Source organism: Macaca mulatta, chromosome 8, assembly GCF_049350105.2.
Source record: "Macaca mulatta isolate MMU2019108-1 chromosome 8, T2T-MMU8v2.0, whole genome shotgun sequence".
Taxonomy (NCBI): Eukaryota; Metazoa; Chordata; class Mammalia; order Primates; family Cercopithecidae; genus Macaca; species Macaca mulatta.
Genome location: NC_133413.1, coordinates 58418361 through 58436876, shown reverse-complemented (window position 1 = coordinate 58436876; position 18516 = coordinate 58418361). Strand labels below are relative to the sequence as shown.

The following is an 18516-nucleotide window of genomic DNA, read 5'->3' as shown; positions in this document are numbered from 1 at the left end:
CTCCTAACCTCGTGATCCGCCCGTCTCGGCCTCCCAAAGTGCTGGGATTACAGGCTTGAGCCACCACGCCCGGCCGAGACTTACAAAAAGGCTTTCTTACTCAATCATTGCCTTTACTCTTTCAACAGTATACAAGTATTTTAAATTGTCCCTTGGTTCTCTGAAGGGCTGTGCACCTTGGAGTAATAAACTATAGTTAGACTGGAGAGAGGTGAGGGTGGGTCTGTCTTTCCTTAAGCAGGAGAGTCCTGATGAACAGGCTGAGAAGGGAAAGGAGAACCAGCTCCAGGGTGTTTTCAGACAAATGAGTTTTATGACAAAGCCCTTTTGAGGATGGATCTGAAAGTTGATTAAGATGACTGGTGCCCGTCCACACCTGCTTGAAGACTGCTCCATAATTTGTTTCTGTCCTTTGAAGGACAGGATTTTTTATTTTTTCATTATTAATAGCATTCATTATTAATAACAGTGCTAAAAAGAACATTCTTACAACCACATCTCTGCAATTCTGCAGTCATTTCGTTAGGTTAAAATTTCAGTGCTGGATCAAAGCATAATGAGTTTTTAAACATTTGATAGAAATTGGCATGCATATTTTTAAAAACTTGGTATGAATTGCCAAATCGCCTTTTAAAATGATCATATTAATTTATCTTCTCACATATAATGTTTGAGAATAAAGACCTGACCTTCCATGAGTGTGTCCTTTTGATATGAGAAGCAATAACTGCCACTTTATTCAGCTATTATTAAGCTGTTTGCTTCTTTTGAAAAATTTTGAATTTTTACTGAACGTATGTCATACCTATACTTAGAGAAGCAATTTTATATTAATCTTAGTGGAGTTGAAAGGAAGCATATATTAATATTTTATTATAATTGCTTCTAGGTACTGAAGCCCACTCTTCACTTTTGAAAGCAGTGGCTTTCTTTTTAGAAAGCATTGCCATGCATGACATTATAGCAGCAGAAAAGTGCTTTGGCACTGGGGCAGCAGGTGACAGACCAAGCCCCCAAGAGGGAGAAAGGTACAACTACAGCAAATGCACCATTGTGGTCCGGATTATGGAGTTCACCACAACTCTGCTGAACACCTCCCCAGAAGGATGGAAGGTAGGCTGCTCTGTTAATTTGAGGTCAGTTTTTGTTACTAGAAAACTGCTTCAAATGTTTCTATTAGAAGGGATTTTGGCTTAAAAAAATTATTATGGTTATTATTATTATTATTTTTCGTCCTCTCAACCCAGCTTTTCCTGACTTCGGGAAGAACCAGGAAGAGAAGGCCAGGTTTTGGCTTTTCTAAAACTACATTCTCAGAAGAGTTATCTGTCAAAATAAATTTGTCAAGTTATTTTAGTTGACAAAAACTGTATTTATGTTATACAGCATGATGTTTTGATATGGTTTGCCTTGTGGAATGGCTAAATCAAGCTAATTAACGTATCTGTTACCTCACATATGTAACATTTTTTGTGATGAGAACTTTTAAATCTATTTTCTTAGCAATTTGCAAAATTACAATGCATCGTTAATAACTACAGTCATCATGGTGAACGATCTATCGAAAATCATGAAACTTTGCATGTCCTTCAGAGTTTCATTGTGTGAATAAAAATACAAAGTAGTTTTTTCTAATTGTTTTATTGGATGCTATATTTTATGCTATGATCAAACGTTTACCTTAGGAGACACATACTAGCAAATATTTATAGATTTATCCATGAGGCTTATTGTGTAAACACACTCCAGTCAGTTCATTCAGGGAATCTTTGCCAGGCACCTATGGCACACCAGGCCCTGGGATGCAGCAGTGTCCTGAGTCAGGAGCTGGGAAACCCTGTGCATGGACACAGCCCCACCTGCTGCCTGCTCCGTAGATAAAGCTATATAGGAGCATGGCTGTGCGCCTCTCTCCACCTGTTGTCTGTGCTGCTTTCTTATCAGACGCGTAAGGAGTTGCAGCAGAGACCGTCTAGCCCAGAAACCTCACGTGTTTACGCTGCCCCCGTTTTACAGAGAAACTCTGTCCACCTCTCCCTTAGTCAGGCAGAAGTTCCCAACCTCGTGGGCCCTACACTCTGGTGAAAATAGAAATGCTGGCTGATGAAGTGTTTTTGTCAAACCATCTGTTATAGCTCCTGAAGAAGGACTTGTGTAATACACACTTGATGAGAGTCCTGGTGCAGACGCTGTGTGAGCCTGCAAGCGTAGGTTTCAACATCGGAGACGTCCAGGTTATGGCTCATCTTCCTGATGTTTGTGTGAACCTGATGAAAGCGCTAAAGATGTCCCCATACAAAGATATCCTAGAGACTCATCTGAGAGAGAAAATAACAGCACAGAGGTGGGTACTTGGGTCAACAATCGGGGACGTGTTGTCCTGGAATTTGAAGCCCTAGTATGTTGCCGTGCTCCTGCAGCTGCTCCTGCTTCCTCAGCGAAGGCTCATATTAGTGGGATGTTTGCTGCCAGTGACCTCAGTAGTTGTTTAGAAATCACATATAACCAGTGCCTTCCTTGCACCAAACTTAAGCAAACTTCAGATGTGGTTAGCGCCGTGTTTGATCTCCATGCTAGCTTAGTGCATATGGATCCTGTTAGGTGTTGCCTCTGTTTGCTTTCACAACAGTGCAAACATTTTTTTCAGTGTATCTTAATAATTTAATGAGATCAGAGCTCACCTAATTTACTGTTTTTCTCGCATGGCCAGCATTGAGGAGCTTTGTGCCGCCAACTTGTATGGCCCTGACGCGCAAATGGACAGGAGCAGGCTGGCTGCTGTTGTGTCTGCCTGTAAACAGCTTCACAGAGCTGGGCTTCTGCATAGTATATTACCATCTCAGGTAACTATAACCTATTTGTTTTTACATTTATTTTAGTTTTAGTATGGTAATTAGTGTATTTATTTATATTCTTAAAAGTCCTTTACATATTGAGCATGCTGAAATGGGAATTATAGAAATACTTGCTCTAGACATGTAGATATTATCTATCTGTATATCTATTATATATCAATATAAATATGAAAGCAAATGTAAAAATTTATAAATATAAAATGAAAGTAAAATAAAGGACATTTGGATATTTCCAGGGCAGCTTTCTGAAAAACTTTAGGAACTGCTATTGTACCTTTGTGGCAAGATAACACAAATGAAGAATCTAGCATAGAAAGCAAGGTTGAGCCAGATACAGTGGCTCATACCTGTAATCCCAGCACTTTGGGAGGCTCAGGTAGGAGGATTGCTTGAGGCCAGAAGTTTGAGACCAGCCCAGGCAACATGGCAGGGATTCATCTCTACAAACAAAAAAAACACACACAAAAACATTGTCCAGGAGTGGGTGCCACGGACCCATAGTTCCAGCTACTCAGGAGGCTAAGGTGGGAGGATTGCTTGAGCCTGAAAGCTTGAGGCTGCAGTGGCACAATCGTGGCTTACAATTGTGCCACTGCACTCCAGCCTGGGCGACAGAGTGAGACTTTGTCTCAAAACAGCAAGAACAACAAAAGCAAAGTTGAATTAAAATTTTTCTGAATATAGGAAGGTAATTGTCAGTGCTATCTGAAGTGGGCTTTTTATTTAATGAGAGGAGTGAAGTTGTTTTCTTCTAAGAAATATCTTTTTGCTAAGCATTTCAATGTTGGCTTTTAGTCCACAGATCTGCATCATTCTATTGGCACAGAACTTCTTTCCCTGGTTTATAAAGGCATTGCCCCCGGAGATGAGAGACAGTGTTTGCCTTCTCTAGACCTCAGTTGTAAGCAACTGGCCAGCGGACTTCTGGAGTTAGCCTTTGCTTTCGGAGGACTGGTAGGAAAAACACGTCTTCATGCTGGACCCCCCTAATAATAGAAATACACATGTCACTTGCAGGTGTCTCTAGAAACTGTGGAATTGGGGTAGTAAGGTTTTAGCTGGACGAGTATTGTGTGATTTGCATGAGCCAGCTTTCTTTCTGAAAGATTAGTTTCTCAATAGTTAAAAAAAAAAAAAAAAAAAGAATAGAACAACATTCTTTTTATATTAAGGTTTTGTCTATCCCACTTTGTTTCCAAAAGGAATTAGCTAGAGAACATTTTGTGACTATGAAGCTGAGCCGCGTTGACATGTGGCCTCTTCTCTCCTTGGTGGTCCTTCACATGGATGATTGGGAGGGCCTCTGAAGGATAATCCCAGAGGAACCAGAGTCTCCAAAAAAAATATTCTCATGGCTCTTTGAACCATGCAGGGCTGACTTTAAATAGTCCCTGCTGTAGCTGAAATCTGCAGCCAGCCCTTTGTTCACTCCATCTCAGCTTCCTTTCTTCTGTAGCAGAAACCCCCTTTTCACCCCTTTGTCCAATTAAACAATTATATATTTAAATTGTCTAAAAATACTCACCCTTAATAGACTCTACCCTCAAAGCAACAATGGTGGGGTAGGCAGGTGGCTTGAGCCCAGGAGTTTGAGACCAGCCTGGGCAACGTAGCGAGACCCTGTTTCTACAACAAAAATTAAAAAAAATTAGCCAGATATGGTGACACATGCTTGTAGTCCCAGCTACTCAGGAGGCTGAGGTGGGAAGATCGCTTGAGCCCAGGAAGTCAAGGCTGTAGTGAGTCATGATCATGCCACTGCACTCTAGCCTGGGCAACAGAGTGACACCCTGTCTTTAAAAAACAGCAAGGCTGGGCAGGGTGGCTTATTGCCTGTAATCCTAGCACTTTGGGAGGCCAAGGCGGGTGAATTGCTTGAGATCAGGAGTTCGAGACCAGCCTGAACTACATGGTGAAATGCTGTCTCTACTAAAAATACAAAAATTAGCCAGGGGTGGTAGAAAGCCCTTGTAATCCAAGCTACTTGGGAGGCTGAGGCTGGAGAATCGCTTGAACCTAGGAGGTGGAGGTTTGCAGTGAGCCGAGATCGTGCCACTGCACTCCAGCCTGGGCAACAGAGCGAGACCCTGTCTCAAAAAATAAAAATAAAAAACAACTACAAGATTTTTGGACATTTGGAAGAAATATGGGTCAAGGAAGATTTCTTTCCCAAAATGAAACCTAGAAGATGGAGGCTAGTTGAAATATATACAATTTCAGCTTGAATCCAGACTTCACATATCAGGCTTTTTAGGCCTGTGTCATTTTCCAATTTCAAAGTTAATCAGTTGCCAAGGGTCTTTCTGTGCCATGCAAAGATGTGCCCCGGTTATGGTACCTCTCCTTTCTTTTTTCCAGTGTGAGCGCCTCGTGAGTCTTCTCCTGAACCCAGCAGTGCTGTCCACGCCATCCTTGGGCAGCTTACAGAGCAGCGTCATCCAGTTCTCCCATGGGGAGTATTTCTATAGCTTGTTCTCAGAAACGATCAACATGGAATTATTGAAAAATCTGGATCTTGCTGTATTGGAGCTCATGCAGTCATCAGTGGAAAATCCCAAAATGGTAACAAAATTTTCTTTTAAATAAACTTTTTTTTTTTTTTTTTTTTTGAGACAGAGTCTTGCACGGTTGCCCAGGCTGGAGTGCAGTGGCACGATCTCTTCTGACTGCAATGTCTGCATCCCAGATTGAAGCGATTCTCTTGCCTCAGCCTTCCGAGTAGCTGGGATTACAGGCATCTGCCACCACGTCTAGCTAATTTTTTGTATTTTTAGTAGAGACAGGATTTCACTATGTTGGCCAGGCTGGTCTTGAACTGACCTCGTGATCCGCCCGCTTTGGCCTCCTGAAGTGCTGGGATTACAGGCGTGAGCCACCGCGCCTGGTCAATATTTTCTTATATAATCCTCATAAAAGTATGACAAATATTCATTAAAGTATGACAAGACTTTTCCCTAGAAGGTTAAAAGCTCTTGCTTTTAACAAACTCAGAAAAACCCAAAACATACCCCTTATCAATAGTTAATGAATGTTAGGCCAGGCATGGTGGCTCATGCTTATAATCCCAGCACTTTGGGAGGTGGAGGTGGGTGGATCACCAGAGGTCAGGAATTCGAGCCCAGCATGGCAAACATGGCAAAATAAAAATACAAAAAATTAGCCAGGCATGGTGGTACGCGCCTGTAATCCCAGCTACTCAGGAGGCTGAGGCAGGAGAATTGCTTGAACCTGAGAGGCGGAGGTTGCAGTGAGCGGAGATCACGCCCACTGCACTCCAGCCTGGGTGATAGAGTGAGACTCTGTATCAAAAAAATAAAAAATAGCTCATGAGTGTTATTGGATGTTGAAACATTGATTGTTTTTTCTATTCCCTCATGCTTTGCAAATTTCTAAGCCTAAATATTATAAGGCACAGCTATGCAGGATATTGATGTTTGCCAAGACGTGGCCTTGGAGCTTACAGACCCATCCTAGGGCCCAGAGCTGGCTTTGCATTCACACCAGCTGCAGGCTGGTCTCTGCCCCTGGTAGACCTCGCTGTTCTCAGAGCTCTCTTGTGGCCTCGATGCTGAGTTATCATTTCTGGCACGTTCCTGCTGTGTCGCCCTTTCCCCCTCACATTGACTCTCTGGAGATCAGTATGTAATATATAGTTGACTTTCGTTTGCTAAACCTCTGGGATTTTGAAATTTAGTTTGTTCTGTGGACAGAAACTGTTAACTGTTGGTATGACCATTTTAAGGGAGAGTACATGATTTCATAAGTTGAGCTTTTATTGCAAACAGTGCTTGTCTGTTGTAAGGGAATCTTTTGTGGTAGATTGCAGTAGGAATTTGTATTCTTTAAAATTAGAAATAAAATCGTAGTAGATGACACTCAGATTTAACATTCTGATTTTGTAAACTATGACCTCTGATGGAAATGATAGAAAAAACATACACCTTCACCTCTGTTCCTGCCCTAAATTCCTCTAAAGTAACAGAATGAGATTTAACAGAAACACCACTACAGTCTCAAAGTACACAGAGAAAAGGAGAAAAGGATTTCCAAGAGTAACAAGAGTTGTAAATCTAAAGGACAAGTGTGGCAACATCGGAATTTGGAAGTGCTGAGCCCCAGCAGGGCAGGCATGAGAGCAGGGGTGAGCAGAGGCTAAGAGAGGATTAGGCAAAGGTCAGCTTTCCCGTGCAGGGCAGCCTCCTTTCCCTGCTGCTGGAGGTCTGATCCACTTAAAGAGAAGGCAGGAGGCAGTGACTCCCTGGAGAGGATAGAGACCTCCAGACTAGGGGGCTCTGGCATGGCTGAATATATGGATACCATCAGGAAAAGAGGGAAGTTAAGTGCAAACCTACCTAAATTCTAGACTTTGAGGCTGTCTGCCCTTTCCCTCCGAATACAGTTCAGCGTCTGCCCTTGGCAGGGCACCAGAATATCTTGACAAGCCCTAAGAGAAAATAAAGATGCAGACATCACAGCCAGCTGGGTCAGCGACAGTGATCCTCCCCACCAGTGAGCCCTGCATGCTGCACAGCACTTCTAGGCGGGTGATACCTATGAGCCGGCAGCCCTGGGGCCCAGGCACCTGGGGAAAGGGACGCTAGAGGGCATAGCAGGACATGGGCAACTGTGGCAAGGCCCGTTCACTGAGATGGGAACGTAAGGTGGAGAAGTAAAACTGAAAGATGAGAAACAAAACTGTGAAATAAGAATTGCTTTGGAGAATGAACATCAGAGAACAAAAAAGGTCTCTTGGGAATTAAGCATAGGCATCAGAAATTAAAAATGAAAGAGTTTGGAAGGTAAACTTGAGTAACTCTCACAGAGAGTAGAGTGAAAAGACAAAACGGAAAACACGAGAGAAATGAGGAGGAGACTAGGCATTCATGCACGAGGTTGAGCAGCAGGGCCTTGGCTCCAGAAGGCAGGGGCCAGGAGAGGCGTTTGCTGAGGACAGAGCTCCAGAGGAGCCCAGAAGCAAAGGCTTTGAGTTTCCAGGTGGAAGAGGGCCATGGAGTTTCCAGCATGGTGCACAGGAACAGCTCCACGTGGAACACATTTCTTGAGAATTCAGAACCCTGAGGTTTCAGTACAAGAAAAGATTCTCGGGTTTCCACTGGAGAAAAAGCCATTATGTGTGAAAAGATCTAGAAATTGAATGACATATGTCTTCTCAGCAGCAGTGTGGGCACTGCAAGACTTGAACCAGATTTCTTCCACAATTCATGAGAGAAGTCTCCAGCCTAGAGTTCTGAATCCAGCTGGATTATCCATTATGTGAGAGTGGAATGCAGATGTTTTAGACATGCCAGATCCCCAAGAGGTCCCTGTGCACTCTCATCACGTTGCTGCTGGGTGGAGAGTGATCACGCAGTAAGCCAAGACGGGAAGGTGCTGGATGCAGTATGTCAGCCCCGCACAGAGGCGTGGATGGCCCAGCACCAGCATTGCAGATCAGGAGCTGAGTTGCCACAGAGATGCGGCAGATAGACCTGATAGGCTTAGAGGTCTTGCAGCAATTTCATAACTTGGGAGAGTTTGATGACGAATTAATGACAGACGCATTGAAAACCGCAATGAAAGCAAACAAGATTAGCTTCAGGGAGTACAAAATGTGCAAAAAGGAAAAAGCATTGTTTCTACTTGGAACATCTGTGAAAAATGTTTGCATAGTCAGAATGACAGAATAGTGAATGTTAATCTGATCAAAATGAGCCTGTCACTCTGTTGCAGGAGTGGTGGTGAGACAGGAAATGTGGGTGTGCATGTATGATGGTAGTTGAACAGGAAGTGTGCATTTGCACATGTGCATGTTCGCTTGTGTGTGTACACCTGTGTGTCCTAGCGTGTGCCTGTATGGTGGTAGGACCAGAAGTATGTGCTTGGGTGCATGTTTGCTTATGTGTGTACATCTGTGTGTGCTTGTGCATGCATGTACAGTGGTGGTGGGACAGGAAGTGTGCATTTGTGCATATGTGCATATTTATGCGCTTGTGTGTGTACATCCGTGTGTGCGTGTGCATGCATGTACAGTGATGGTAGTGGTGACAGAAGAGAGCTGACTCCTGTTTCCTAGACTGCCCAGACTAGGAAAGCCAGGACAAGCTGGATGAGCCTGATGACATAGCTAAGGCCACCCTGTACTTTCTGTGGAAAAACTATGGTTAAAGTGCACCTCAAATCAAACTCGAGGAGTTTTGAAGTAGATAAACATCTATTATAGAAATAGCTTATTTTCCAAGAATAGCTTTGAAATAAAGGTAAATTTTGTTTTCTGTCATTTTCAAAATTAAGAATTTTTCTTCACTCACAACGAAATTGTCTTAGGTGAGTACTGTTTTGAATGGCATGTTAGACCAGAGCTTCAGGGAGCGAGCAAGCCAGAAACACCAAGGACTGAAACTTGCGACTACAATTCTGCAACACTGGAAGAAGTGTGATTCCTGGTGGGCTAAAGATTCCCCTCTCGAAACTAAAATGGCAGTGCTGGCCTTACTGGCAAAAATTTTACAGGTATTTTGAGATTCCTTTAAAAAGCAGTCATGTTTGTTCTTCTGAACTCTATAACTTGTGTCTTTAAAATTTGATGGAGGTTGCTCCAAAAGCTCATTGCTTATATTTACCTTTTTAAATTTTTTCCATTGTTTATTAGACTTACTATTTCTTATGCTATATCTTTTTAATGTACCCTTGCATGTATTGTCTTAACAGATAGTATTACAATATTTTACAATACGATTGTGAAAATATTATTGAAGCCCATAATTAAATTTACAGTTCATTTCTGGAATTTAAACAAAGGAAATAAAGATGTAATATACAAGTGCGTCCTGTTTTTCTTTTCCTTCCTTTAGATTGATTCATCTGTATCTTTTAATACAAGTCATGGTTCATTCCCTGAAGTCTTTACAACATATATTAGTCTACTTGCTGACACAAAACTGGATCTACATTTAAAGGTAAACAGTGAAATATTTATTTATTTTTGGATTACGTTCTCTTCTATTTTCATATTTTTTATTTTTGCATATTTGTGATGTTTTTTATTTTTTATTATGGGAAATTTCAAACATGTTCAAAAATAGGGAGACTAGCACAGTAATCCCCCTGTACTTATTAGCCAGTCTCGATAACCATCCTATTTGGGCGTGTTTATTTCACCTGTGTAGTCAACCCACCTGTCAGCGGGCAAGGAAGGCCAAGCAGGCTGGGCGTGTTATCTGACCTGCACCTGCTTCAGTTCAGGATGTCTCTCCAAGACATGAGAACATTTCTTTCCTTCCTTCCTTCTTTCCTTCCTCCCTCCCTTCCCTCCCTCCCTCCCTCCCTCCTTCCTTCCGTCCCTTTCTTTCTGTCTCTCTCTCTTTTCGTTTTCTTTTTCTTTTCTTCTTTTCTTTTCTGAGACAGTCTCGCTTTGTCGCCCAGGCTGAAGTGCAGTGGCGCAGTCATGGCTCGCTGCAACCTCTGCCTCTTGGGTTCAAGTGATTCTCGTGCCTCAGCCTCCCGAGTAGCTGGGATCTCAGGCGTGCATCACCAGGCCTGGCTAATTTTTGTATTTTTAGTATATTTCACCATAGTGGCCAGGCTGGTCTCAAACTCCTGACTTCAAGTGATCTGCCTGCCTCGGCCTCGCAAAGTGCTGGGATTACAGGTGTGAGCCACCACGCCCGGCCTAGAACATTTCTTTTAAAGTGTAAGATTATCATATTTGGATGAATTAACATTTGTGTTTGCATACATATGATTTAATTTGGCTTTTTGTGCTATAATGACTTTATTACTCAGTCATTTTTCTATTAAAAATAATATAAAAATTTTTGGTGATTTTTAGGGTCAAGAATTAATAAATATTGTCATTTTAAGGTTACTAATTTTAAAGTCCTAGAACAATTAGATTTTAAACGCTATTGAAAAGTGACCTCAATTCAAGGGGACCTTTTTACTGGATAAAAAATTCTTTGGAATTTTCTGCTGTGTGATTAATCAAGTTTCCCATTTCTCCATAGACAGTCTTGGAATTTATCTGCCATGCAAGGGAGAATAGGAATCAACTCCTAGTTCTTGTTAAGCTCAGTATGAAGTTCTTATGTAGTTCAGCAATGTGTAGTTGTAAACCACTCCTTAGGTTATTCAAAATGTTCTTTTTACACAAAGCTTATACAGTACATTTTTACTAGGGTCATTATTTGTAGAAGAGGAAGCACATATCGAATCAGCACCATGTCCCATTTATTTATGTGTCCATAGCTGGAGTCAACCGACTAGCCTGGGTAAGAGTCAAAGCTGAGGTATAGGTTGGGCACGGTGGCTCATGCCTGTAATCCCAGCATTTTGGGAGGCCAAGGCAGGCGAATCTCCTGAGATCAGGAGTTTGAGACTATCCTGGCCAACATGGCAAAACCCTGTCTCTATGAAAAATATGAAAAAAATTAGCTGGGTGTGGTGGCAGGCGCCTGTAATCCCTGCTACTCTGGAGGCTGAGGCAGGGAGAATCACTTGAACCTAGGAGGCGGAGGTTGCAGTAAGCCTAGATCGTGCCACTGCACTCCAGCCTGGGTGACAGAGTGAGACTGCATCTCCAAAAAAAAAAAAAAAAAAAAAAAACTGAGGTACAGAATTGTATTCAGGTTAGTTTTTAATATAATTTAGAAATTATGCTGAAGTGATTCATTGATTCTACATAGTGCTTTATTTGCAATGTCTTTAGAAAATAGTAATTTTATTTATTCTGTGGGATATATAAGCCATAACTCGTGCAGTTTCTTACGTCTGCCTTGTTCCACAGGGCCAAGCTGTCACTCTTCTTCCATTCTTCACCAGCCTCACCGGAGGCAGTCTGGAGGAACTTAGGCGTGTTCTGGAGCAGCTCATCGTTGCTCACTTCCCCATGCAGTCCAGAGAATTTCCCCCAGGAACTCCGCGGTTCAATAATTATGTGGACTGCATGAAAAAGGTTGGTTTCTAGTAGTATCAAGTACAATTAGAACACTGATTTTTTTTTTCTTGTTACATATCTTGATGAAAAGAAGTGAGTAAAATACCCATAATCAGAGAAGTTGTAAACCACCCAATAGGTCATTCAGAATATTCTTTCTACACAAAGCTTGTACAGTACATTTTTACTAGGGTCATTATTTGTAGAAGAGGAAGCACATACCGAATCAGCACCATATCCCATTTATTTATGTGTGCATAGCCTGAGAATCCATTTAATTCACTTGGAAAGCAGTGACAGGCATATATGTGAATCCACGAGAATTTGTTTTTTTCTCCCACTTTTAAATTGTGAAATATTTTATGCATAAAATGGAATATATAAAGTATATTTAAGTTATGAATAGTAATACCAAAAGAAGCTAAGAAATAGAATATTACCAATAATTTCCAGTTTCTAAATTTTAATAGAATAGCAGTTATTTGAGAAGCATTTTGTGATTATCCCTAATACGATAGTTTGAGCATCCCTTATCTGAAATGCTTGGAACCAAAAGTGTTTCGGATTTTGGAATGTTTGTGTATACATGAGTTATCTTGGGGATGGGACCCAAGTCTGGACATAGACATGAAATGCATTGGTGTGTTTTGTTTTGTTTTGTTTTGTTTTGAGACAGGGTCTTGCTCTGTCACCTAGACTGGAGTGCAGTGGAAACTGCACACAATAATTTCAGAGATGAAAGAAGGTATTGTGTCCACAAGATAGGATAATGATCCTTGGAAATTAAATATGCAGAAGCAAAATTTAAAAAACATACCTGTTCTATTCTGAAGATAAAATTAAGATATCTCCTAGAAAGTAGAACAGAAACTGAGATGGAAAAGGGGAGAGTCAAGATGAGAACATCAGGGGAGTGGCCTGGGATATCCCCTCTGTAGCGAGGACGGTGTGGAAAAGATGCACATTACCAGAATCAGTGAGGGCAAGAGTCCCTGGCATGGTGAAGGAGGGAGGGCCTGTTGAAGGCTTGTCTCCATGTACTCTCAGAACCTGAGATAGAGAGAAGAGTAACATCTACAAAACCTAAAAAGAATCGGGGCCGGGCACAGCGGCTCACACCTGTAATCTCAGCACTTTGGGAGGCTGAGGAGGGCAGATCACCAGGTCAGGAGATCGAGACCATCCTGGCTAACATGGTGAAACCCTGTCTCTACTAAAACTACAAAAAATTAGCCAGGCGTGGTGGCGGGCACCTGTAGTCCCAGCTACTCGGGAGACTGAGGCAGGATACTGGCGTGAACCCGGGAGGCAGAGCTTGCAGTGAGCCGAGATCGCGCCACTGCACTCCAGCCTGGGCAATAGAGTGAGACTCTGTCTCAAAAAAAAAAAAACCCTAAAAGAATCTAGGCTCGGTATAGTGAACATTGATATATACCAGCCACTCACAATATCCATAAAAATGACAGAAATACTGGTATTTGTTAAGTCTGTGAAATTCTGGTATATTTTTCTATATGTTATATATTTTTATTACGTAAGAAACTTTTTATATTTTTAGTAAAACTCAACAAAATTTTGATGATGTATTTTTTCTAGTTTCTAGATGCATTGGAATTATCTCAAAGCCCTATGTTGTTGGAATTGATGACAGAAGTTCTTTGTCGGGAACAGCAGCATGTCATGGAAGAATTATTTCAATCCAGTTTCAAGAGGATTGCCAGAAGGTAAGTCATTCTGGTCTGGGATCTCAGAAACCATACGCATTTCGGTTTTGTGGGAAATTATCTTCTGTGTTCCAAAAAAAGCTGAGTGACAATTACATTCTTGCTACTAAACTTTTATTTTTTTTGTCTTTAAAACAAGACTTTTATTATTATATTTTTCAAACATACACAAAGCTAGAAGAAGAGTATAAATAAGGCTCCAGTTTGAACAAAGTTCAGCATTTTCCAAGCTTCATTTGGCCTTTTATCATTTTTCTTTTTTGCTGCTGCTATTGTAATTTAAAGCAAATCTCGGACACCATGTCATTTCACCTCTAAATCCTTCTGTATATGTCTCTTAAAGCAGTTTTCTTGAATAGCCATAGTACCATTATCAGCTGAACAAAATTATCAGTAATTCGTAGTCAGATTTCCTCAGTAGTCTCAAACATGCTGACAGTGTCGGGTTATTTGAAATATGATCCAAACGAGGTTCATACATGGCATTTCACTGTTGTGTCTCTTCAATCTGCATTTAAAACAGTCTTCTCCTTTATTATTTATTTTGTTGGAGAAACTTGGACACTTGTCCTGTACAATGTCTTATATTCTGGATATATCTGATTCTTTTACATTCATTTAACTTCTTCCTCCAGTCCTTGGGTTTTCTGTAAAGGGAAAGTTATGTCTAAAATAACACAGTTAGATTCAGGTTGAAATTTTGGCAAGACTAATAGTTGATACTTTATACTTTTTATTCATGGCATTAGGAGGTGTATAATATCTGGTGGTCCTGCTTTTAGTGATGCTAGGATTGACTAGCCATGTGCATCATTGCATTTTCCTCATGGTTTAGCTCCATTTATGATGGTTGCCCTGAATCACTTAATTTCATTAAGAGTTATAAATGGCCATTTTTCTGATTCTTTTATTCCTTCTAAATTTAGTGCCCGGAATTACAGTGTAATGAAGGTCTCATCACTGGGATTGTTTGATTACCAAAAATACAATTTAGTATTTTAGCAATAATATAGTGGGAAAGATAGGACATAATTGATTATTGATTTTTTTTTTTTTTTCTTGAGACAGAGTGGCTCTGTCACTCAGGCTGGAGTGCCTGATCTTGGCTCACTGCAGCCTCCATCTTCCGGGTTCAAGTGATTCTCCTCTGTCAGCCTCCCAAGTAGCTGGGATTATAGGCACACCCCACCACAATGGTTAATTTTTGTATTTTTAGTAGAGACGGTGTCTCACCATGTTGACCAGGCTGGTCTCAAACTCCTGACCTCAAATGATGTGCCTGCCTTGGCCTCCCAAAGTGCTGGGATTACAGATGTGAGCCACCCCACCTGGCCCTGATTATTGATTTTTGAAGTAAGGGTTTGATGCCATGGTTAGTTCTCATAGTAAACTTCCAATGAATTTTTAAAATTGGCATTTATCTATATTGAATTTGTAAATATCCATGTAAATTTGTCTTGAGTTGTATTTTACAGATCATAAACTTCACCAACTGTAAGTATATAGTTCCATGATTTTTAGGAACTTTATTGAGTATGCAACCAGCACCATGCAACATTTTTATTCCCCAGTAAAACCCCATAGGACCATTTACAATTGACTGCTATTGCTGATCCTAGCTCCATGCAAACGCTAATCTACTTTCTGTCTTTATAAATCTGCCTTCTCTGGACATTTTATATAAGTGGAATTATACAATATGTGATTTCTTATTCCTGGCTTCTTTGTTCAGCATAATGTTTTTGATGTTCATCCATGACATAGTTCATTCCTTTCTACTGATATTTTAAAAGTTATCATAATTAACCAACTATAAAACAGAACACATTCTCTTTGAGCATACTTGAAGCATTCTTTAGGACAGACTATATACTAGACCATAAAAACAAGTCTTGACAAATTTAAAAAGGTTGAAATCATACAAAGTATGTTCTCTGTCCAAAGTGAAGTTAAATTAGAATTCAACAACACAAGGAAATTTTGGGAATCTGAAAATATTTGTAAATAATCAACTAATTAATAAATAACATATTTCTAAATAGCCCTTGGGTCAAATAAGAAATTACAAAGGAAGTCAGATAGTATTTTGATCTGAATAAAATAAGAATAAAGCATATCCAAATGTGATGCAACTAAATAGGTGCTCAGAGGGAAATTTATATCTTTTAATTCCTATGTTTGAAAATAGGAAAGATTTAAGTTAGTAATCTGAACTTTCTACCTTAAAATCTAGAAAAAAAAGAAAAAAACTAAACCAAAGGTAGTACAAAGGAAGGCAATAGGAAACAGAAAAGTGGTGGAGAAAAATCAGTATTTGTTTTCACAATCAAAGTTAAAGGAGTTGACAAACCATTAGCTAGGCTAACCAAAAATAAAGGAAAAACCACAGTTTGTCAAAGCTTTTTAAGAATGAAAAGAGGTGGATGTAACCCACTGACCTCTTAGAAACTAAGAAGATTATAAGCGAATATTATGAAAAATATTAGGCCAGCAAATTCAGCAACTTAAGCAAAATGGGCAAATTCATAGAAAGTCATAAATTACCAAAACTGACTCAAGAAGAAATAAAATGTATGAATACATCCCTAACAAGTAATTAAATTGAATTAATAACTAAAAATCTTTCTGTAAAGAAAATCCCAGACCTACATGGCTTTTTTGTTTTGTTTTTTTAGATTTAGGGTCACACTCTGTTATCCAGGCTGGAGTGCAGTGGTCAAGGCTCACTGCAGCCTTGACCTCCTGGGCTCAGGCAGTCCTCCCACTTCAGCCTCGTGAGTAGCTGGGACTACAGGGATGTACCACCACACCCGGCTAGTTTTGTATTTTTTGTATACACACAGGGTTTTGCCATATTGCCCAGGCTGGTCTTGAACTCCTGGGCTCAAGTGATCTGCCTGCCTTGGCCTTCCAAAGTGCTGGGATTACAGTCATGAGCCATTGCGCCTGGCCTCCAGATAGCTACTAGTGAATTTTATCAAATATATGTATGTATGTGTATATATATTTCAGACAGAGTCTCACTTTGTCTCCCAGGCTGGAGTGCAGTGGCTCACAGCAGCCTCCAACTCCCGAGTTCAAGTGATTCTTGTGCCTCAGCCTGCTGAGTAGCTGAGACTACAGGGGCACACCACCACACTCACATAATTCTTTGTATTTTTAGTAGAGACGGGGTTTTGCCATGTTGTCCAGGCTGGTCTCAAAGTCCTGAGCTCAGGCAATCCTCCCGCCTGAGCCTCCCAAAGTGTTAGGATTACAGGCGTGAGCCACTGTGCTTGGCCCAGATATATGATATATTTTTGTTTTTGTTGGTCATTGGTGCATATATTTATGGGGTACATGAGATATTTTGATACAGGTGTAAAATGTGTAATAATCAGGTCAAGGTGACTGAAGTATTCATCACCTCAAACATTTATCCCTTCTTTGTGTTAGAAATAATCCAGTTATACTCTTAATTATTTAAAAATGTAAAATACTGGCCAGGTGCGGTGGCTCACGCCTGTAATCCCAGCACTTTGGGAGGCTGAGCCAGGCAGATCACAAGGTCAGGAGATCGAGACCATCCTGGCTAACACGGTGAAACCCCATCTTGTAGGTGTGCTTCATTGTTTTTTATTTTTTTCTTTTGTCCCCTCTGACTGTGTATTTTCAAATAACCTGCCTTCATGTTCACTAATTCATTCTTCTGCTTGATCAGTTCTGCTTTTAAGAGACTCCAGTGCATTCTTCAGTATGTCCTCTGCACTTTTCAGATTCAAAATTTCTGCTTGATTCTTTTAAATTTTTTCAATCTCTTTGTTTAATTTATCTGATAGGATTCTGGATTCCTTGTCTGTATTATCTTGAATTTTGTTGGCCTTCCTCAAAACAGCTATTTTGAATTCTCTGTCTGAAAGGTCACATACCTCTGTCTCTCTTGGATTGGTGTTGGTGCCTTACTTAGTTCATTTGGTGAAGTCATGTTTTCTTGGCTGGTTTTGATGGTTGTGGATGTTCATTGATGTCAGAGCATTAAATATTTTAGGTATTTATTGTAGTCTTCTGGGCTTGTTTATATACATCTTTCTTGGGAAGACTTTCCAGGTATTTGAAGGTACTTGGGGGTTTGATCTAAGTCTTTGGTCACTGAAGCCATATCTGCTTTAGGGGCCACCCTAAGTCATAATCTGCTGTAGGAGGTACCCCAAGCCCAGTAACACTGTGATTCTTACAGACTTATAGAGGTACCACCTTGGTGGTCTTGGTACAATCTTGGAAAATTCCCTGGCTTACCAGGCAGAGACTCTTGTTTCCTTTACTTACTTTTCTCAAACAAATGGAGTCTCTCTGTCTCTGCTGAGCTGCCTGTAACTGGGGGAACGGTGATACGAGCACCTCTGTAGCCACCACCACTGGGACTGCACGGGGTCAGACCTGAAGCACACAGCACAGCACAGCACAGCACTGGGTCTCACTGAAGGCCTTCAGTGACCACTGCCTGGCTACTGCCTGTGTTCATTCAAGGCCCAGTGGCTCTACAATCAGCAGGAGGCAAATCTAACCAGTCTTGTGTCCTTTCCTTCAAGACAGTGATTTCGCCCCGCCTCCAGGTGGGTCAAGAGATGCCATCTATGAGCCAGGCCTGGAGCTAGGAACTGTAGCAGTTTACCTGGTGCTCTGTTCCACTGCTGTTGAGCTGGTACCCAAGCTGCAAAACAAAGTCCTTTTCATTCTTCCCTCCCCTTTCCTAAAATAGAGAAGTCTCTCCCTGTGGTCACCATTGCCCCAGGCCTGCAGTGAGGACTGCCTGGCTACTGCTGATTTTCACTCAAGGCTCAAGGGCTCTGTAGTCAGCTTGTGGTGAATGCTGCCAGTTCTGAGTCTGTCCCTTTAGGGTAGTGGGCTCCCCTCTGGCCCAGGGCAGGTCCAGAAATCCTGTCTAAGAGCCAAGGCCTAGAACTGGGGACCCCAGAAGCCCTCTGGGGATATTGCGTCTCTGTGGCCAAGCTGGTGCCCATGTTGC

The 18516-nt window shown here is 41.2% G+C and overlaps 1 protein-coding gene across 4 annotated transcripts in view; it reads left to right on the top strand.

Moving 5' to 3' along the window:
- Positions 1-18516, top strand: part of PRKDC (protein kinase, DNA-activated, catalytic subunit) — a 189868-nt gene that overhangs the window by 68265 nt on the left and 103087 nt on the right. For all 4 annotated transcript variants that reach the window (XM_015145330.3, XM_015145328.3, XM_015145329.3 and 1 more), the window contains exons 32-40: positions 890-1113; positions 2136-2344; positions 2711-2843; positions 3651-3809; positions 5214-5417; positions 9180-9365; positions 9707-9811; positions 11638-11805; positions 13384-13511. In XM_015145330.3, coding sequence (XP_015000816.2) covers positions 890-1113; positions 2136-2344; positions 2711-2843; positions 3651-3809; positions 5214-5417; positions 9180-9365; positions 9707-9811; positions 11638-11805; positions 13384-13511 — 1516 coding nt within the window. The remainder of the gene's footprint in view (positions 1-889; positions 1114-2135; positions 2345-2710; positions 2844-3650; positions 3810-5213; positions 5418-9179; positions 9366-9706; positions 9812-11637; positions 11806-13383; positions 13512-18516) is intronic.